The sequence below is a fragment of the Molothrus ater genome, chromosome 2, assembly GCF_012460135.2.
Source record: "Molothrus ater isolate BHLD 08-10-18 breed brown headed cowbird chromosome 2, BPBGC_Mater_1.1, whole genome shotgun sequence".
In the NCBI taxonomy this organism is placed as follows: Eukaryota; Metazoa; Chordata; class Aves; order Passeriformes; family Icteridae; genus Molothrus; species Molothrus ater.
Genome location: NC_050479.2, coordinates 90,758,225 through 90,781,792, shown reverse-complemented (window position 1 = coordinate 90,781,792; position 23,568 = coordinate 90,758,225). Strand labels below are relative to the sequence as shown.

At 35.5% G+C, this 23,568-nt stretch overlaps 1 protein-coding gene across 1 annotated transcript in view; it reads left to right on the top strand.

The window, feature by feature from the left end:
• Positions 1 to 23,568, top strand: part of STXBP5L (syntaxin binding protein 5L) — a 187,780-nt gene that overhangs the window by 53,218 nt on the left and 110,994 nt on the right. The window contains 2 exon segments of the mRNA XM_036389711.2: positions 15,954 to 16,035; positions 18,059 to 18,159. Of these exon segments, the coding sequence (XP_036245604.1) occupies positions 15,954 to 16,035; positions 18,059 to 18,159 (183 nt within the window).

The window sequence follows — 23,568 nt, the reverse complement described above, 5'->3', positions numbered from 1 at the left end:
CATGCTGTTGCCTACCTGACATGGTCTGTGTGGGGTTTTGTCCTTTTGTCCACCTGAAATCTTTCTCCTTTTTTTTTTTAGTGCAGTTTATATAGTTAGAGTTCTAGTTTAGATATAGTTTGTATAGTTAGATTTTTATGTAGTTAGAGAATCAAAAGCATTTTATCTAAAGCACAAGAAATTATTTCTCTATTATTTTATAAGTTATCTTAAATTGTTAGTGAAAGCCAGGGAATTAGCAGCACTATATGAGAACTCCATATCTAATGAAAAATTGATTACAGTTGTTACTGGTAACTAATGCTTCACTTCTTGAAAAATTACACTGTTGTGCTTGGGTGATATATTTATTTTTTTTTTAGTGTATAGACAAAATGTTTATTTTTAAAATTTTTAGCTGTTTTATTTGAAAAAAAAATTAGGCAATTTTGTAATGATAAAATAATAGTTGTGTGTTTCATTGATTTATTTCTCAGTAATCAGGAAAAATAAAGGAATTACTAAACTACAATCACATTCTTATTTCCATTCAGTTAAATCCTCAATCACATTCTTATTTCCATTCAGTTAAATCCTCCAAATAAGAGTTCTATTAGAGTTGAGAAAAACATTCCTCAACTTCTTAATGCTTGACCTTATACCAATGTTAAACATGTTGTTTTAGAAACCAGGGCTGGGGAGAGGTGGAGGAGACAGCAAAATAATTAACATTGAAAAATCTATTGCTTGGACAGATTTTTCTCCCCAAAATCTCCTAAAAAATTATCTGTCAGTCTCTCCCTGCTGCACAATAACAAAGACTTTGACCATACCAACTGGCTACAGATCACTGTTGTTCTGGCAGCCTTCCTAGTCAGGAAGTGCACAAGTGTGGAGGTAGGTGGCAGCCCAAATCATCCCAGAAACTCCATTATTTCTGTGAGTAGCATCAGCTAGACTTCATTGCTGCCATACAACTCCATGGCTCAGACTGATCTTTACCAGGAAAGAAGGTACAAAGAATATTTACTGTTGTGTTTACTTTTTCCTATGTGAGGCACATTCCCTGCCCCAGGACTTAATGATGTTAATATTTGGGAGACAGGAAAACTGCTTTGTCTTCAGAGACAAAGTATCTTCTCATGAAGCAGGTAGCAATTTAGATAAAGAGAAAATTAATGAAATTATCTCCCTTGAAGAATCAGAATGCATTTTACAGTCTCATTTTCTGGAGAGGTGATTACATGTTATGCTTCTCTATTTATGATTCTGTACCTTAATGTGAGGGTTATTAAGAGAATTGGTTTATTGCCTTACAAACAGGAGTGTGTGTTAATGGTACTGAAGTTTAACAGTTGACTGCTACATTACTAGTTTAGTTCTGCACTGGTGGTTGAGTTATTTTATAGCAGAGATATAAATTACCAGTGTGTGAAATTTAGATAAGGGCTGAACAACCAGAATGCAGTGCTTTTTAGGGAAGCTTTCACTTTTTTCTCTCTTTTTTGCTTGCCTTGTCTTTTTGTTTTTGTGAATGTAAAAGACAACTGTAGAAATCTTGATAGATTTACAGGAGAGAAACAAAAATTACTTGGCTGGAAGAAGTGTGATATAATGAGAGACTTGAGGATCTCAGTCTGACTTAGTTTATGAAAAAGGAGAGAGAATGATGATTTAACTGCTTTCTACGTGCCCTTCCACAGGAATAAAATGGCTATTGAAAAGATTTTCTAAAGTAACAGAGAAATATATTAGTGGCTTAAAATTAAAGTCTGACAAATTGTCTTAATATTTTTAGCAATATATGTTTTAGTCTTTGAAATGAATTTCCAAGGAAAGTCATAGGGTCTTCATTTCTTGAAATTTTAAACTTTATTTCTTTCTGGAAGACAGGTTTTTATTAAAGAGTGTTGTGTTCATTGAGGTAATACAAGGGGTTGGAGTAGACATTTTCATGCTCAACAACCAAGAAAATTTGCTTTTTTCCATTAACTATCAGAGAATTGTAGTTCTAAAAATTTAATTTCAGACAGAGGAATCTTCTTTTATCGTATTTTGTCTCCTGGGGTTTTTATTCTTATGATTTGTTTTAATGCTAATCCAGCAATTCTGGCATATCTGTAAAATTGGACCTGGTAATAGAAGAGGGCTAATTCTGAAAGAATGTTCTAGGAAGAGTTTTGGTTAGACCATCAATAGTTGACTTCCTGTACCTTGAGAATACCATGATATGCTACATAGTGATCTGAAATAGATTCAGCACCAGAAGAAATGAGAGAGTCTTGGAAAATTAAGAATGAATCTGGTTCAGGTTTCATAATCTGTCATGCAAAGATGTCAAAACATACTTAAATTAATGCAGTACACTTTGATATGCAAAGTGCCTTAGTGCAGAGCTTGGAATTTGTGGTATTTGACTCAAATAAGGCTTAAAACAAAGGAGCTGCCCTGATTTATGATTCTCCACCTGATTTTCTACCAGGCCTTTGCTAAGTAAACAATTAAAGTCACTTTGCTCTTCACTATTTCCTTCATTTGAAGAATTTCCATTCTTCAGCAGAGCATTAAAACCAGGGGGTCCAGCTGTGGCATTTGCATTGTTCTAGAGGAACAGTATTCCTGGGAATATCACTGCAAAAGAAATATGGCCAGAATATGAGTATTCTGTATCAAAAGATGTTTGTCACAGGAATCAGGATTTTAAAAACAGTGGAATAGAGTGCATTAAAGCTGTTGTCATTGGTCTGGATTCTGTTAGGTAAAGCAGGATGCATAATGCATTGGTTATCCACAAGTATGAATGTCTTGAAGTTCAAAGAAATTTAGGGTATTGTTTGTATTGTTTGAAAACATCCTCTTCCCCAACCCACAAAATATACCAGCAGCAAAAAAAACCAAACCAACCAATTCAGGGTCCTTTCCCCCGAATCTCTAAGTATCAAAAAAGCTATTTTGCTCTTTCAGACACCAGAGACTATGGTAAAAATGGGTCAGAAAGGAGGAAATATGAAATTTTTAGAATTTTAAATTAATTTCTTATCACATTTTATTTCTGGATTAACAAATACAGCAGGGAAATAATGTGTAATGTGTATATTCAGTGAAGAAAAGAAGATCTTGTACTTTCCAGATGAAATAAAATCAGTGCAGTAGCTGGAGCAACAGATAGATTGTCTGTACCCTCGTTGAAGAGATGTGATTCAGAAGAAATGAAGGAAAATGACAAGTATTTACTGTCATTACTACTGAGGTGTAGTAAAGGAAAAGAATATTTTCACTTGTAACCCTTGATTTTAACATGGTGTGGGATCCTCAGTGCAAAAGTTAATCTTCCTTACACTGGGACACAACCTCTTTTATTGTCTTCAATGTATTGACTTAGATGTGTTACTGATTTTTAAAACAAAAATGTATGAAATCTGAAGTATATAGCTGAGTTATTAGGTAGATAAAAATTTCAGCTACTTTAATTGCTTTTTGATAAATATTATTGAATCTATTCTTTTTTTAATGTCGGGGACCACTTAAATTTGACACTATCACTATCATTTTATAGTACCATTAATAATAAATCTGACCAATGATTAGTGTGCAATGAATATGAATGCTAAATATTAGACTAGGCTGTGGGAAATATAAATGCCTGGGTGATTTGAATTTAAAATTGCTTAATCAAAAAAAGCCAACAAAAAATTGTAACTTTGTTATGGGATCAGAGAAATCATACTGAGCAACCAATGCCATCTTAGTAGGCAGGAAAATGCAGGTCTTAGTCCCTGAAAAAGCTTTGGTGTGTTGAATTTGCAGTTCTCTTATTCATGGCAAGATCAGTATGGGAAATGCTTGTTGATAAGGTAGAGCTAGAGCTCTCTCTCAAAATTGCTTGAAACCAGACAAAAACTGAAAGTAAGCCACAAGAAAAAGGGGACACCAAATTGGGTAGCAAAAGTCAGTTTAGGAATTAACCTCTTTTGAGTATATAGAACTGAACTTCTTGGCAAAGCCAAACCTGGCAAGAAAACTTCACTGTGGGCTGCAACAGCAGAGGACTTCTAGTGAGATTTTCATGTTCTTGTGGAAAAATGTGTATAGATATTCAATATCATGTTGTACATAATGTTAGCTTAGGTTGCACGAAAGCAGCTGTTGTAAGTACCTATCAGTTTCAAGTTCTGATGTCTGTCTTTGGCAGAGAGGAGCTGGGACACTCAGCAAGAATAAATATTTGCCTCTAAACATGGTTAATTTGACATCATCCCTTTCACAGGCATTTCTTCTCTTTCTATTTACTTACTAATCAGTTCAGTTTTCAAGTTACAAATGAGTGCTAAGATGTAAAACAGGTAAACTGTGTAACTTTACCCAAGCTATGGCCTTACATTTTTATCACATATTAGGATGCAAGTATATCTCATATTTAAGAGAAATCCATCAGCAAATTTGGACAAGAAAGCCTCCAAGCGTTGTCAGTAGCTGTGAGTATATCTTGTCAATGCTTGTTCTAATAAATCAGTATTCTCTGAAGACCTTGTACAGCTCCTGCTTTATCTGTACAGATATTGGCATTTCCTTGGGCAAACCTAAATTCTAAATCTGTTTACCTACTCTTTGAAAATTCGGAATCCTTCCAAAGTATTAAAATTACAACATCAGAAGTCTCTGTTGAAGAAAACTGGGAGGTTGTTTAGGGTTTTTTGGTGTTCCTCCTCCCCCTCACTTTGTCTGGAGAATGTCAGAAAGTAAACTTTCTGTTTCTCTGCCATTCCTTATGACTTTCTGGTAGGAATGATCTCATTTTTCTGCCTTTTGCAAGCACTAATCAATTACATCCTTCTCGCCTTGTTATCTTCACATTTCCCCCTTCTTTTAGACATTTCTCTCCATCCCAGTATTTTTGTGTGTGTGCGTGGATTTGTCTTTTCCAGTCTGATTTTTTTGGGCTTATTTAGCAAATAAATTGTGGTCACACAAAAAAAATCCCTTAATAAATACATATTCATTTTGAAAGTTGATAGACTCAAGCTTTCAAGCTTGGAAAACTGCTCGTTTTGGTAAATTAAGTCAAAAGGAAATATGCAACAACAGAAAATAGTCTGTCCAGTTTCCAAATTCAGAATGAGCCTAATGTTTTCCTAGACAGACATCCCAAGAAATGTGATGTTTATGTGCACTGAAGTCAAATGGAGATAAATAACACTCTTCTCCAGTTGCTCCATTTCAACCTTTTGTATTTATATTCTTTTATCTATCTTAATATTAATTTGGGTCATAGTTTCTATGCTGAACTTGGAAGAACAGTGCTTGGAAAAAGAAAACTTTTTTCCCCCCATTTAGATTAAATTTAATTTAAATTCCCCCATTTAAATTTCTTTTAGTAAAATGGCAAATTGGGAATATAGAAGTGCAGCAACAATGACCATGCAAAGGTGATCTTTATATATCAAGTCTTGCAGACAATATAAGATAACTGAAATGTGACTTTTGTGACTATTGTTTGTGGAATGAAAAGAATAGATACAGCTTTTATGTTACTGAATAGTCAGTAATGTTTGTTAGGGTTTCACAAAATCAAAGCTAACTACATCTCCATGTTTAGCTTCCCAAATATTTCTGTTTTGACCTTCACATTAGTGAGAGTCAAAGGCTTTAACTTATTGGTGGTTCCCTTTCTTATCCTACCTACAGTTTAAATACTTAAATTTCATTATGGCCATATGAGTAATATCTCCAACTGCTGAAAATCGATGTGGGGAGAAGCTCATGCAATTGATGTGTGTGTATACTGTGAAGCTGGATTTATCCCTGTTTTACTCCAGGTTTCTCCTCTCTTTTGCTCATCCTACATGTATGATAGGTTGTTCTGCAAGAGCTGTCTCTCCCTAGATGAAGCCTATCTTAATAATTAAAATTATAATGGGGACTTCTCCAGGAGGCAGAATGGATTGTCTACACTGTATCTTGCTTCCTCTGCCCAGTTTGTTTCCCTGCAGGCTTCCTGCCTCACATCACACTGCAGAAACACAAATTAGATGGAGCTTAAGGCATTTTTCTCATTGTCTTGAGCAGAGACCAGGGCCCTGGTGGTGTGTCCTGTCATGCTGGGCTGGATCTGCAGCTGTTACTGCAGGCTTGCTTCCTGACATGAGACAACAAACTCAGCAGATCTTGCCAAAGATCATGGCAGTGGGAAAACTGAGCCGAGAACCATCCAGCCTCTACAGTCTCTGCCAGATCTCCTTATTCTGTTGAGAGGGATTTGGGTTTTTTGGGAGCCAGCACCCCCAGCAGCACCACCATGTTGTCAGTTACCTGGGGGAGCCAGATCTGCTTCAGCTGCAGCAGTGCTTCAGTTCTCTTCAAATCTGCAAAGAATAATCCCTCCAAGGGAGGCAGAGCTTTCAGTCTTTTAAATTAGAATTGCCGAGGAAATGTGGAAGTAGTTTTGATCCTTCTTGATTCTTGTCCAACAAGAATTGGGTTATTCTGAAATAATGCTGTATTAGTATGGTAAGTTCTGAAACAGTATCCTGCTTCACTGAAACATGCAGATTTTCAGTAATTGGCATGAAAAAACTAGGATCCTGGGAGATTTGTGGTATGTCCTATTTTATTCCCAGCAGTAGTCAGTCTATTCTTAAAATGCAAATGCTCTTTGGAACTTATTCAGTATTCACTAACTACATTTTTAAACCTTTACACATGTTTTAACCCATATCAACTAATGTGATTATAAATTTTAATTCAAATAAAGCATAAATGCTTTGTACAGCTATGTTCATCAAACATGAACATAGTTTGTATAGCACAATCTGAAAGTGTGTATTTAAAGTGGAAAAATGATAGTTCATACTCATTTACACCAAAAAGACTTCCTGAAATACATTTTAGCCAGCTGCTGGTTACTTGTTTCATGTATAATGAATGGAAGGGCTGATTAACTATGGTCTATATTGTACTTTATTTCAAAATCAGATGGAATAATTATGTGGCTCAGGAGGTTTATAAAAGTGATGAATGTAGATATCATTTAACCTGTATCTTGGATTAGAAAAAAGAGCACCTCTTCCATGTAGCTCATTGCTGAAATATTTTCTTTAAAATGACATGAGTTTTATGATAGTAGAAAATAAAACTATTTAAGGTTGACTGATACTTAAAATGCCTTTCAACATAGGCATATTTATAGTGTCAATTATATGGAACTAAACCTAAGAATAAAACTTGCCAGATGATTCATTGAAATTCTGTCAAATGCTAAATTTACTTCAATTAAATTCTTACATTTTTCTAATTTTAGTAATTCAAATTTGAATAGCTTCATTGTCAGTTTTGGCTTTTATTGATAGCACGTGTTCCTGTGGGCTTTACATGACCATTCTTGCTTAACAAATGAAATTCTAGATTAACATCTTCCTTTATTAAGAGCCAAAATAAATATATTGAGTGGCAAAAGAGCTGAATATTAATATAGCGTAAATGAAATTTATAGCAATATCATTTGTCTGTTTTTCTGGGACAGGAATGAAATTATTGCCTAGTAACATATTGAACTTCCTTTTAATAAGTTTTTGAATATGAAGTACTTTTCTGTGTTGCACTAGAGACCTCCTGGAATCATCCAATACTAAACAGATGATAATAGAGCTGAAGCAGTGGATGAATTTAAGGAATTGCTCATCAGCTGACTAACAAGCTGTGAGCAGTTTCCTGTGGAGTAATGGAATTATTTAATATTTTAGGCAGCACTGCTCTGCCTAAAAAGAACATGGTGTATGACCTCAGCATCTGTATTATCTTGTGGTTGGATAAACACTGAAATTAAATTATTTCCATAGGCATATTGATGTTAAAGGGCACATTCCTTGGAACAGTGGAAATGTTCAAACACTCAAACAAATCTCTCTACCACTTACCATTTCCAAAGCTTGAGTCAGGATCAGGTGCTGTCTTTCCCAATTAGTACATGTGTGTTGGTGCACTTTTTTTTGACTGAAATTCCCTTGCATAATATATCTCTCTAAGTATACTTAGATGTCTCAGTTTACAAAAGTGATCTGTGATGTTATGCATGGAAATTTTCTGACGTATTACTAAATAAGACAAAAAATGTATCCTCAAACCATGCACTTTTACTTTAGAGCCTCAGAGTTATATTTCCACAGTATTCCTTACTGCATATTCCAGTATAATCAGAAAATTTAACAGAATGGTTATTTAATTTTATTTGAAAAGTTGAGTTCAGACAAGAAATATGTCAATCAGTACACAAGCTCTGTTCATCATCTATTATTGGACAATCAGGTCACTTTCATAATCCATTTACTGTCTTGATAGGTGATAGTCTGGAGATTTTCAGGGAATAAATTTCTTAAAAGTAATTCTGCGATTATTTTGTTGTTATTTTAGCAGGTAATTGTAAATTTAACTTTGAAGAAAGTAAGTTGCCTATAGAAAGCATTTATTTTGTATTGACTTTTTTGAATACCTTATAAAGATGCTTGTAATTTTTCAGTGAAGTATAGAATTCTCTCACCTTTCCAGTAGAAACTTTTCACTATTTCAGTTCAGTGTTGATTGGTTGATAAAAGCAGTTTTGGCAGGGTCTTGGCACCTGATAAGAGTAAACTGTAGGACATTATTGCAGGACAGAGCACAAAATTTCTCATGAAAACCAGTCATATATGCACTCCTGATTGCTTCTGCTTTGCCTTTGGAGTAACACAATAGGGTGCAAGGCAGTGTTAGTCTTAAAGTTCCTTAATTGCTCATGAAGCACAGAACTAGTGTTGTGTGGGACTCATTGATGTGATGTACCTGGCACAGAGAATTAGCCAGAAGTAATTGCAACAACTGTTAATTATTCCATCACCTTTGAACAATGAAGTTCTTCTTTCCCCTGTGTGTACTAGCCAAAACAGTGGAACAATTTCATGTAAAAGGGAACATTATCTCATCATTTGCTCCCATCTCCTATAGACTGCATAATTTGCCATAGGACCTTCATCACCTTGTTCCTAGTCTGGTTGTTGGGGCTGGAAGTAGCATTTGGGAAAACATGGAGTTTTACTTTTATGGTTTCAAGTAATGGCTAAGTGCTGTCTCTGTTTAACAGAGAAAGTATAATGTGTATCCCAAGCTCTGTCACTATATGGATGAAGGCTTAATGTATTCTTTTACTTGTCTAACCTTTCCATAGCAACTCTGAGAGGAATTAATACTTGGGAAAATATCTTTTTATTTTCAGTTACATTTACTTCAACAGATCTTTTAACCTTTTTACAAAAGACTGGTTATGAGATCACTTTTCATTCTATCCTCTGTTGTCACCAGTTGTTCTTCATAACTGGCATCTATGAAGACAATCTGTGCCTTGTAATCACTGTTACTAATCACTAAAAGTTCAACAAACATTAGAAAAAATCTGTTGAAGAACAATATGAAAAATACTAAGTTTTGACCTTATGTAGAGTTTATATAGTCTTTCATTTTTGCTTGAAGAGCACATACAAAAATTCCTTAAACTTTCTTAAATCTGTTATTAGCAAATCCAGTGGCAGAGTGTACAAAACCAGAGAAAACAAATACTAACATAGCATTGGTGCTTAAGTTTTAAATTCAGCTGAGTTTAGTATGAAACCATTGTAGATGGATGCATTTGTCATCAGTGACTGCACATGTGATAACCTGCATCTGTTACGTGTGTTCTGGGTGTGAGACCCACATGAAGCAAATACTGTGTTAAATATTAATGCCTGAAGGCTGAGATGGAAAGCAAATCAAAATGGCTGAGTTAAGGCTACCTGCTTGGTGTCTTTGGTAAGACAGAGTGTGTTAGACTACCATCTGTGCCCACTGCAAACAGATGGGCAGCAACTGGTATGATTTGCATAGTCGTCTTAAAAGGCAGTAAATTGAATCAAATGCTGTGGTCTTATCAATTTTTTTTTTTTGTCTATATCTCTGCAGGTTTTTGCTCAAGATCTTGGTTATGTTCAAGTAACTTTCTGGCTTTGGAACACACAGTCCTCTCATTTATGTCTGTTTAGTTTTCCATAACCTCCAGTGTGCATTAGGGCAAGAGTATTATTCTGTCCCAGCTTATTCTCTCTGCAGCTTTTTACCAGATGGGTTTGTAAACAGATACATTCCTGCTATCCCCATATTTGTCATGCTTTTGACTGAACTGGTGTCTGCACTGGCTCTGAAACACTGGCACCTGTGAATATAATTAATTATACTCTTCACTTACTTCCATGGATTCCAGTTTTCATTCATTTTTGCCTTTCTTGGTGTTATCTGTATCTGTCAGTTAACTTGCTGAGGTTTTTGACTACCTGGAAAAAAAGACGAAGCCCACTGTGAATGCAACCTTTTAATTTTTTTTTTTTTACTACTGCATGAATTACAGCCTCAAAATACAGATCCTTCAGTGTAGATGCCTGGAAATATGGAGCTTTTACAGATTAATAACTAAATTGCTTCACTTTGGAGGTGAATTTAACACCAGGTAGTTTCTGTCAATCATTGTGTGTGTGTGTGTATGCATAGGCAAAAGGACATTTAAAATTATTCATATTCCACAAATGAAATATAAAATTCTTCCCCTACATGGGAACTAGATAATCTTGAAGGTCCCTTCCAATCCAAGCCATTCTATGATTTTGTGTTATTTGTGAAACGTTGCTAGAGTCAGTACTTCTGAGTAACTGCTTTTCACAATGTACTGCTTCAGGTTTAGGGTTGATTGCGTTCAGTCACATGTTGACTCTATTTGTATTCTGTTTCTGGAACAGATAATTCTCAAAATGACAAAGACCTTGAAAGGCAGTCTTATCCAGAAGAGATCAAAATATGTAGCCTTATGAGTTTTGCTTATTCTCATGGTGCCTGCATATACTTTGGGAAATAAAATGGCTTCTAGTGTATAGAGTTGCCATTAAATAGAAGCTATCTATAAGTTTTAACATGGAAGAAATCAAAAATTTGCCAAAAGCAAAATTTTCAGCCAGTAAAGATAATAATGAATATTTAACTGTTCCTGAGATTAACTCTTACATAATTTGTATGCATGAACAGAGAAATCTATGTCAAGAAAAATAAACAAGATAAAGGTCATTGTAGACCAAAATCTCATGTTTATTGGTGCCAAAAAAGTTTGCATTTATGAAAGATTGCACATGTAGCATCCTAAGATAGCAGCCAAGTGCAGCAGTATTTAACTTTTTCATAGTGGAGAAGAAAAAAAAAGAGCTATTTATTTAACCAGCTGAATGAACTCCAGACCTAATGAAGCTCATTGTAAAACTGAATCCTCTGTGTTCAAAACAAAACCCAGAAAGATATTGTTCAATGAAGCAGTGCCCAGTGAATCTACAGCAAATAGAAGGCCATAAAGGTAGGAAGGAGTTGTGTGTCCTTTGTAAGGAATTCAGTGCACTCAGCTACAAGCAGCTGACAGAATGGAACTTCTTAGGGAGTGCTTATTTTTTGAAGAGCAATGAGGAAGTCTCAAAAACCAAAACCAATATGATTTCCCAATTTGTTATTGTAATAAATAGGTGGTACACACATGCATTAAAAATTATATTGAATATAAGAAATTACAAAATGCAATCTATGTTTTTACATTGTTATAAAGAAACCATTACTAAGATGACATGTGTGGCTTTCGTTTTGAGACTTGAAAGAAGTTGAGTGCACATTCTAGACTATGTATGAAAACAGACAGGAACTATTCAAAGCTAAGAAAATTGCTGGTGACATGAAAGTAAAGGAGCTCAGAGTTTTTTCTTTTATTTATGAAGAAGATAGGTAAGATACAGCAGGAAATTCCTGCTAATATGAAGGTATTTAATTTCACATAAAAAAGATGTAATGATGTGCAAAAGCTTGAAACTAAAGCTAAATTTATTGATTCCACATATAGCATGACATTCTTAATAGTGAGGATAATAAAACAGCGGAGCAATACACTTCAGAAGTCAAAATATAGAATGTTTCATGTAAAGAGAGAAAAAATCAGTTTGAACCACAATTTTGTACTCAGGACTTAGGCATTTATTTAGGACTTAGGAATGTGGCATTTATTTGTACCAGAATATGCACTGTCCTTAGTAGAAAATAATTGTGTGTGAGACATGGAGAAACTTCATGAGAGAACTGTAAAAATATGTATTCCAAGAACTGCAAGTAGCTATGTTCAGAACTGCAAATCTAGGTGCTAAAGGTGCTGTTTCCATAATTATCTTTTTACAAGATCTGCCCTGCGACACAAATACAACTGAGAAGCCTTCTGGTTGGTTTCGGTGGTCAGAGGTGTGGTTGAATTCTTTGATCATTCTTGTACTTGACTATTTAGATAAATCCATTGGTGCTTTTTAAACTGATAAATCACTCAATTCAATGGGATAAGTCTTCTGCAAGAAAAAGCTGTCCTATATTCAAGTTACACCCCAAGTCAGTTCTGCAGTTGGTTTATGTAATGGAGTAACACCAGCCCACAAGCATCTGCTCTTAGGGTGCTGCATAGTCCTACTCAAACATGTACCAGTCAGTGCAGATCAGATGACAAGGACTCAGAGCAGCAATGCTACTTTTGCAGCACCCCACAATTCCCAAATGTTTTAAAGGAGAATCTTTAAATGGAGATTTCCCATTTCTGTATGCATCATTTTAATAAAATAGTATATGTGAGATCATAGTTTCTGCTCTAATGTTAATTTCTGTACATAGATTGTTCTTAGTCATGGAAAAAGTTGGTTAAGTACCCAAAAAAAGTTAGAGCTGCTTATCTACATAGCTTGGTGTCATTTTCTTCTATGGAAGAGTTTTGGTTTTGAAAAAGGTGCCATATGTGATTTAGGAGTTTTTACTTGAGATATCTGCTATCTGCCTTGGAAGGAGGTTCTTTATGACACCGTATTTTCACTTCCTTGCCCCTGCAAAGAGGAATGAATCACACTGCAGGCCTTGTTATTGCTAAAAAATTTAATCTCACACTACTAAAGAGTCACTGTCTTAATGAAGGAAAACATGTCCTACCTTATCCCCTTGTGATCCTAAGAAGAAAAATACCTGCTGCAAGTGACACTGGCCTCAACTTCACGAGTCAGTTCTGAAGTATCTGCGCTTTTGGTTCTCAGTGAACACCAAGGACTTACAAGTCCTTGGATTCCATTAGTACTAACCTCTGAGAAGAATGAGACACATCAGATCTGTGTGCATCACATAGTAAAAATGAGTCATGGAATAAAAAAGCTGTGGGGTACTGTGGAAAGTGGTCATAGATCATGCTATGAAAAGATTTGGTCATTGTTACCTCTCATCATGAATGTAATCATTCACTGACAACTTTAATTTCCAGTATGTGAGAGTGTAAATTCTTGGTTACTAATGTATTATGCTGTCATGGAATTCTGCATCTTGGAAGATGAATCCAAGTATTTAAAATTAGTCATCTTAGCAACTGATTTTTTTCCCAAGTAATTATAAGCTTTGGAATATCGGGATGTTAAAATACTCAGTGAAAAAGTGTTGCATACAAATGAATGAAGAGCAAAAAATCCTGTTTTGCTCTCACAGATATTAAAGCCAGGATTAAGTGTAGTTTTCAGAAAGAACACTTTTCTTTTAGAATGTTATTGCTGTCACACTTTCACTGCTTGATGCACGTAATTCTAATTCTACTTGTTTCGCTCTAGATCCCAAAAGACATCCAGACTTAGTTTTCATCTTTTCCCTTTTATGTATAAATTAGGATAATCTGGCATGGCTTTGAAGGCCCCTGGGAGATCCAACATACTGATGAGAGAAGATAGTGACTAGCTTTTATTCTTGAAGCCCATGGTGTCTACTTTGTAGTATTTAGACGTATTGGTCCCCCCTTTTAATATCCTCAGAGATACTCCATTCTCCCTGATAGCAGAGTCATCATTGAATGAAAAGGCAAAAGTAAAAAGAATAAAGTCAGTCCAAAGCCTGAACTATAGGTACTTCTGCTGTATGTCCTGTTGTAATACACTGCTATGAAAAGATTTGATGAAGTAAGGTTGTACTTGTCCATGCTTGGCAGCAAAACACAGAATTTGCAGAAGATGGGCTCAAGTGCCAAGAACATGTGCCAAGTCATCATATCTCTTCAGCTCCTTCTGCTGGAAGGACCTCACTGCAGCTCCCAGAATGTTTGAAAACCACCAGCAGTCAGTGCTAATGCTGCTATTTAAGCATCAGTTCTCACTTCAGGGCAACTGGCCAAAATGAAGCAGACAGCACAATTTCTCTCTTATTTTAGTAATTTGTGAGTACTTTAGTAATTTGTTTTTCAGGGTGAACACTGATGCATATAAATGTGAATTTTTGGAGAGTGCTTTGTTTGTTTGGGATATGCTGAGTGAAATCATCTACTCTGTTAGGATGTTTCCTAGAAAACTGACGTAGCGTGATACTGAACTGATGCTGAAGGGTGACAGATGCTTAATCAGGGCAATGCAGCTGTAATTTTCATTAAGGACATTCATTAAGTAGTGCCATGTATTTGCACTGAGTATTAAACTCAGGTTAAAAGGAAAGCACTTATCTCTTAAAAGTTCCAGTTAGCTTGAAATCCCAGGTGGGTTGGTGACTTGCTTGGTTGGTTTTGGTGCTTTCTCTCATGTTACAAGAAGTGGTTGTTAAATGTTAAAAAGAGTGCCACAGAACAGTCATTCAGAATGGACCAGAAGATTACCATCAACACTTAGAAAGTGCCTTAGACTACAATGCATCTTTTTTGTCCATTTTGAATAGGTTTTTTTAAAAGATGCAGGTTTTTATTATTTTATCAGTTATGATTGTATCCATGACTACAGCTTAGGAGCAAGCAGCAAACAGAGTTACTTCTTTTTCTCTGCCTTGATGATCTGTAATGTAGTTATGGTGTTTTATACACAACTTTTCATCTATAAAAACCACTTTTGTAAAACTCTATCTCCATCTTACAAATAGAGAAAAGAAGGCTCAGGTAAGAAAAAACACTTCTTTCCCCCAAAGGTTATCCACTAGACCAGGTGACAAAATCAAGAGTAGATTTCAAGTCTCAAGGTAAGTGGTATCCATTAAGCTGCTTGTTTAACAGTTGGAAGAGCAATTGCTTCATACTTGGAGCATCTTAACCTCAAATTTGCTAATTAATGGATTGTACTTTCTGGAGGCCAATATTAGAATGGTTTACTGTACATCTTTCTCCTATGAAAAGGGAAGTAAAGATTCTGACATTTACCTGCAGCTAAAATAAGTGGACAGTTGGCTTTTTTTGGTCAGGGTTTTACAATATGCTAATATGATTGTATATTACAAGTGGATCAAGCTCTGTGTTGTAAAATATTGTTTCTAATCATAATCCTGATATTTTTAAAATGTGGTGTTTCATATGTTTCACACAATATGATTGCTAATAATATATTTCATCTTTCTCCTTTTGCCTTACTTTTGATCTTCAGTAATTTTCAGGAGCAACAGTTTCTTGCTGAAGTCTCTGACTCAGATGAGAAAGGCCATCATCCTCTAAGTTAGGGAGATGACAATTTAGCATGCACAGAAAAAGACCTGAAGAGAACAGATAAAAAGCTACATTCATTATATGTCTAGTCTTGATAAGTACAAAAATCTGGAACATTCATGTGTTATATAAACCAATAATGTATAAAAATAAATTTTAGATGCATCCTGCTGAATTTATCTGTTAATTCTTGTACTTTGTCTCGCAGGAAAAAAAAATAAGCTAGAAAAGATCACTCACAATTGCACGTTTCAGGCTGCTGAAGTTGGTACTTTATTTAGAATAGTGGAATGTCAGCATGAATTCTTTTGTTTTACAGAAAGCAGGAAGAATTGAGGTTAATTAAAGGTTAATTAGAGTTTAATTGGTAGTTCTTTCTTTCCCTCTTTACTTCTGGTGATAACAGAAATGTTAGAATCCTTGACTTTGATGACAACAGATTGGGCAGGCCTGGTGTTGATTGCTACTGCCAACATGAAAGTGGTGCTGCAGTTCTGCAGCTCCAGTTCCTAATCAATGAGGTAAGAACATATTTACTCAGATTCTTCTGCATAAATTTAGTTTAATAAGTCAATTCATATTATTGTAATTGAGTGATATAACTTCTCCCATTGACAAATTGTGCCAACAAATAAGTGGTGTACATCCAGAGAACATTCAACATACAGCCTTTTAGAAGAATATTTATGGGACTGCACTCAGGGAAAACTATTGCCTTCCTATACATCAGTTTAAAGTACTGAACAAAAGGCAGTCAATACATGAATGTGTGTAAAATGATGTAAAATCCATTAAGTTACTGAATATGCTGCACAGTTCTGGTTCAAATAGAAATTAATAAATGAGCTAAATCTTTCTATCAAAATATATTGATGGTTATTGGCTGAAAACTCCAGGGATTTGCTGGGGATATGCTATTATGTGAAGCAATGAAAAGCAATTGCAGGGATCATCAATTAAACCATCATGCTTAGTCTTTGTAAATGGTTTGTCAAAATCCAATTTAGACAACATGAAGAAACAGTGCCAGATTATAGCTTGCTCTTTGCAGAAGGTTCTGAAGATGGGAATAGCCAAGAAGACTTTCTGGTCAATACAAATCAGAGGGGGTTTTTTGAGGACCTTAGAAGTTGGCCCAGTCTTAGTTCAGTTTTGATTAATTTTCTCCCATGACATAAGGAAACACTTTTGACAGTTGCAAGTCCTCTTTGTAAATGGGGGGATCTTAGAACTTCTCAGGAAAGAGTTTTAGTTTTATGGGGTTTTTAAACCTGAAAAATCTTTAATTTTTTCCTACACCTATTTGGAGAAAGTAACTGAACTGTGGACACTGAGGAGGGAGTCCGCTGACACAGTCTGGTGAAATTCTTAAGAGTAATGCAGGGATGAGAACAGGAAGGACAAAGTTTGAATTAATATTCTTTCTTTTCATTGGGTGAACAGCAAACCCTATAATACATAGAATTAATTTGATTTCAGTGGTGGATAGTCTTTCTGACTCTTTGGGAGATGAGAATTAAAGCATGGATTACACTGTATTAGAGAAGTCTCACCTCCATATATTTTATTTGCATAGGTCAATGTTGAAAAGAACACTTACTAGGATAAGAGAAGTTTATTAGCCAGTCATAGATTGTAGGAACGAATCTTTCCAGTTACTTGCTTGCCCTTCCTCAGTATAAAGCATTGCCTTGTTTTTGGGCAGTCTGTTCCCCTCTGTGATGGTAATACACAAGGGTAGATCTGTGCCTGGCCTGATGTCAGGTGTTAGTGTAGCAAAGCACTGCAGGAGCAGTAGGGAACTTCCTGTGCAGGTAAGTTTCACATGTGATCAATATTCTGTGGTGAGGAGAAAGGCAGTTAAAAACAGGTAGAATAAGTTCACTCTAAGTTTCTCAGTCAGATAGAGGCCTGGGCTTTAAAAGATGGACATTTTTGGGACACCACAAGCAGAACCAATCTTCAGAGTATTTCTGATCTGTGATAAAGACTCTGTCCTTCTGTCTACATCTCTTAGTTCTTCCTACATCCTATCCTCTTGCTACCTGTCCCTACTTTCTTACCTGCGTCCTCTTTTCGCAGTTCCAGTTTTGAATTTTCATTTTACCTTGATATGACTACTAAGCTGTGCTTGGCACTGTCACAAGTGTGCCCATCATGTACTAATCCCTTTATCCTTCAGTTATATTTTTCACACTCACCTTTTCAAGTAGTGTTGTCTCCTATTTTGTTAGTCTTCCTGCTTATGTGGAAAGAGTTGAGAGTTGGCTTGTGTAACCTTGGTACAAAGCTTTAATTTGAGTTTTAAATTGATGGAGTTTTAATTTAACTTTGGCTGATCTTGTACTAATTTAAAATGTTTACATTTACCAGATCGATTTAATTGTGTATTATTTGTGGTAGAGTATTTTTGTTCTAGAAGAAAGGAATTATTTTTCATAAACTGTCAGTTTGACAGGTAGATTTTTAGCAGTGAGGATCATGTAAGAATAATACAAAGCCTGCAGAAAAACAGTCTGTTGCTGTATTTTGTGTCTGCTCTAGGGTGCTTTGGTCAGTGCGTGTGCAGATGATGCACTTCATTTGTGGAACCTCCGGCAGAAACGACCAGCTATTTTACATTCTCTGAAATTTAACAGGGAAAGGTAAGACTATGTGAGACAAAAGAGAGATCTCATTACAAAAACAACACTTCCTGATTTCTTATAATATATTTTGCCTTTCTACAGGTGGGTATAGTTTTGCCTTGAATATTTTTCTTTCAGGTTTGTATCTATGGAACAAAAACTTCACTTTCTCTTTCTGCAGCTTCTCAGAACTAAAAAAACTTGGTCTTCTTTATGCTAAAATATTCTTCATTTTACTTCTATTTGTATTAACTGCTGTGAACAGTAATTCATTTTTTCTTCAGACTGGACACAAGCACTCACTTTTGGCTGAACTGTTGTTCAGTAATAGATAGAGTACTTCAGCTGGCTGTATGAGGGTAATAATTATTTTCTTTACCTTGAAATAATTTTAGTTTTGTAAAATACTGGAAGTTTAGTAGAAATAGATTGTGAATTTGGGAAACTCTGATAAGTGTAAAGTGAATCAGAGTGTTTTTCTTAATTTTACTTTATCAGTACCTAATTGTAGGAAACCCTACTGAAAATGGATTCAATGAGTGGTTGTAATTTTCAAACTTATAGTAGAGGGTATGTATTGTATTTAAATATCTGTATAGAGGCTTTGCCCCAGAGGTCCTGGTTGCCCTCGATGGGCTGCAGCTGCGATGTCCTTAATTGGGCTGCAGCTGTAACCAATGAAGATGACCAGGATAAAAGGGGGTGGGATAGCCAGTCAGGGAGAGCCTTGGAGGAGCCCTGACCAGAGAGAACAGCATGCAGAAGAAAGAGTCCGTGCTGTGAAGATCTGCAGCCATGAGAATACACCAGAGAGGTATGGACTTTGGAAATCTAATAACAATATGGGACTCTAGAGAAATAACAGAAGAACAACAAGTGGTGACCCCGACGTGATAGTTAACAGAACATAAGACAGCCGAGAGCTGTGGCGGCCAAGAGCTGCGACAACATAAGACAGCCGAGAGCTGTGGCGGCCAAGAGCTGCGACGGAACAGCCAAGAGCTGCGGTGGTTGCTAGCAGAAGATAAGACAGCCGAGAGCTGTGGCGGCCAAGAGCTGCGACGGAACATAGCCTTTGGGTCAGGGAGCTGTGAAAGAGTATGGCCTTTGAGCAAGGAGCTATGTGGGTTATACGTGGCCTGTGAGTCATGGGAGAATGTGGGTGTTGTGCATGACCTGTGAGTCATGAGAAAATGTATTGTATTTAAACATCTGTATAACTGTTAACTTGAGTAAAAACAAAGGGGGAAATATAGTAGAGGGTATGTATTGTATTTAAATATCTGTATAGAGGCTTTGCCCCAGAGGTCCTGGTTGCCCTCGATGGGCTGCAGCTGCGATGTCCTTAATTGGGCTGCAGCTGTAACCAATGAAGATGACCAGGATAAAAGGGGGTGGGATAGCCAGTCAGGGAGAGCCTTGGAGGAGCCCTGACCAGAGAGAACAGCATGCAGAAGAAAGAGTCCGTGCTGTGAAGATCTGCAGCCATGAGAATACACCAGAGAGGTATGGACTTTGGAAATCTAATAACAATATGGGACTCTAGAGAAATAATAGAAGAACAACACAAACTCAAACAGGAACTGAGCACTTCAATCTGTATTTAGTCACCCAAGTAAAACCTGATATGATGTTAGGGAACTTCAGTGCTGCACATTTATTAATAGTGAGAAAAAGTTCCAAGTTTCTCTTAAGGAATTAGGACAGTAGTCAGGAGACCAAGATGGAGTACATAAATGCAGCAGTTGTTTTTAACTGGAAATTTAATTCATATGTTCATTCTCTTAGCGTGTGCATTCAATGTTTATTAAGATGCAGCAACTTTTTTTATATATATTTATATTTGCTTGTGCAATGGGAAAAGATCCCAGTACTTCACCAGAGCAACAGACTCATCAAATCTTTAGCTGTAGCAAGTCTGAAAATTATTATGGAAATACATTTTTCTTTGTTGTTTACTATCCAGATACAAATCATATTTGCACTAAAATGTCACTGAGGTGCATGATTTGTAGTGGGAAGTACTGTGTAATAATTTAGGAAATACATAGCCTGATTCCAATGAGTTTATAACCTACAGCAGAAGTGTATCAAGTGGTTTGGGACTGCGTGAGAGAAGATGAAAATGAAAAATTAGGTGTGCATTTCTAGCTGCTTCTGGACATAAGTTATCATTCAAACATTGTAAAATGTTTGAATCTTGGTATTCTCATCAGGTAGGTGCATTATTCACAATTCATCATTGATAAATCTAAATATCAGAGAAATTATTCCAGTACATCTTGGTTGAGCTCTCCCAGCCAGCAATCTGACACACAACCTAACTGATCATTGCTTATAAGAATGCGGCCTCTGTTCATCTCTGCCTTCTCTTTAGAGATATTAACCTGTTATCTTGGTCAAAATTTTATCAGTATTTCTTGTTAAGAGAAATTCACGCACATTTGTGCTTTGCTAAGAGCAAAACATTTCTCATCAAACCTGCCTAATTTTCTTTTTTGTCTGACACCCTAAAACATTGAGCAAAATATTTGCAAGCAAGTTGTTTAGAATATTGGAAAATTTGCTTAAAACCAAATTTTCTCTAATGACATTTTTGAATGGAGGTGCAAGTAGGATCTGAGAATGTAAGTTATTTGTAACAAATACATAGCTAACTATACTGCCTTCAAAATCTAGTAAGTTGTGAACAAAAAAAATACTGTTCGTTCTTTTATGTATATTTTTGTGCAGGGTTCAATTGCTGCCATTTTAATAATTTTTATTAGGACATCAGAGTCTGTGAGGCAAATATCCTGCAACAGAATATTGTCAAAGAAATAAATCCAGTCTTAAATTAAAAAAGAATTTTCCATAAATATGAAAAAATAACATTGTAGGCAGTTCATTCCTTCTCAGGGTTCTCTAGCACTGCTCTAAGCTTCTGGTTGTTTGGGTTTTTTTTAAATTATTATTCAAGCACTTGGCTTCAGAATGAAATCTCTTCATTTTTATTATATTTTCTTTTTACATCCATATAAATTTATTTAAAATCATCTAACTTTCAATTTTCTAAGCTCAATTACACATTTAGTATGTAAAATTCAACATAATCCTCTGGGCAATTAACAAAAACCTAAGGCTAAAGCTCTAATTAACCCTCTCAGTTTGGAACATTTATATGCCTAATAGAGCTAAGTCTAAAAGAGAACTTTCTTTTTTTTTTTCTGAATATATTTTTGGCATTAGAGAACAGAAGCTGTAAATTATGGAATGGTCAGAGAAATAGTGAATGAAATAATGGTTGCTATAGCTATATGAAATCTATGACTAAATGGATGTAAGGGGAACTTGAGAAGCTGATAAAGTCATAAGATCAGAACTGATTTTCTTCAAGAAATTCAAAGGTCTGGCCTTCAAAAAGTAATGTTTTCCTCACCGTAGGAACAGTTAAAAATACTTTCTTTTTATCCTCCCCTCTCCTCTTGTGGAGAGGGAGGGTTAAGAGAAAGCAAGATTCATACTGAATAGAGATTCTTTTGTCTTAAGTTTGTGAACCAGTGAACAAGCTGGTTTTTAAATGTTTCTTAAAATACTCATTGACATAAAATAGGTTGAAAATATGAATGCATGTCTTCAAAAAATAGTAAGGTATTGAAAGATGCCATATAGGGAAGTGTTTAGAAAGTGAAAGGCTAGTTCTTATAAGATTATTTATAATATAACTTAATTTTAGATTTAGGTAGCTTTCACAGGGCCAACCACTTAATTGTTCAGGTGCATTTCATCTTTGAAAATGGAACATGTAAATCCTTCAAATTTTTCCATTTGCATGTCTCTCTTCAGGATTTAAAAAAAATTAGTTTTATTCATCCAGTATATTTGTCTCCTTGTTACCCTGTTTGGTTTAGTTGTTTGGTTTTTTTAACAAATGGCAGATTTACTCTATGAGGTGATGTCGTATAATGCAGTTAAAATTCTAATATTTTATCTGCTTGTGATGATGAAGGTGATTTTATTATTCGAAATACTTGTTTTATTTGACATTGATTAATTAACTTTCATGTAGAATCAGTTTATTCTGATGTTTTATGTTATTTGGTACATGAACCGTAGAGCTGGTAGTTTCTGTTAGACAGATGAGTGTTACTTAAGTCTTTGGCTATTACTCACAATGCACCAGTCATCATGGAGTTGAATTGTTTAATTTGCAGTTTGCTTCTGCTTCTTGACATTTAAGATTTCAGGATAATGGACTACAAGCTACTCTTTAGCAGTGTTTCTGTGTAGATTTCTGTAATTACTTGAGTGAAGTTTCCCCAGGTGCATACATACATATATCCCCTCTCTCCCTCCCACAAAAGTAAAAATGTTTGTTCTTTTCTTTGGATGTTGGTAAAAACCTAGTTGTAAAGAGCAAAGAACACTTAAAAGCAGTAGTCTTTGACTTAAAAGGCAAGATATAGTATTAAGACACTGAATGATTTATGAATAATAATTCACTAACAAAGTGCACCTTCATAGCCATTAAATCAGAGTTTGCAGCTTCTCCAGATTTAGTTTTTTCTTCTTCTGACCTACTGTTAAACTAATGATGATGCAGCACTACCAATAATAATTCATAATTCACTGCTCCTTTACTAAGTGTCTCTTTGGAGCAACAAGGAAACCTAAAGAGACTTAATGGCAAAGAGATATTTTCTGTTTTATGGTGTAATGCTCTGGACTTTTTTGGACTTAAGAAAATTATACATTTTTGCCAAAAAGCATATGTTTATTTGATATGAAGTAATCATCTTAGATTTCTATTGCTATAATTGGAATGTAATACAATGCATTAAGAACTTTCAAGAAAATACAACTGTAAGCAATGTGTCTCAGTGCTTGGCTCCATACCAAGAGCTGTAATGATCAGACAGTTACTCAAAGACATATTTGACAGTAGCATATGGTTGGTAATACATGATTTATGGTTTCTTTTACAAATAGGGTAGACAGGTAAAACATTTTAAACTCTGTAAACATTCTATAAGAATTGCCTCAGTGTTTTTGAAGGTCAAAATTGCAGACACCTTCCATATGTTAGTACCTCTTTTTCCTTCCTTGATGTCATAGGAGATGCCAGATTGATCTTCAGTAGGCATTTTAGGCAAAGTAAATAACTCAGCTGATTCCTCAGGTTTTAGCTTTTATATTTTTCAAGTTCTATTCTGCTTTAGTGTGTAAGTCTAGGCTTCATCTTAGCGGATAGAAGGCTCTCTCCACAGAATAGGTAGACAAAACAATTCCTGCTCTAGCTGGGGACCAAGGACAGGTGATCCAGATCTCAGGCCTAAGAACATAAACAATGGTGGACCGAAGAGAGAAAACAAGAAGGATGGGACTTCATGGGCTAAAGCTGCAATTGGACAATTAGCTACAATAGGCTAATGGACCAAAACTTATAAA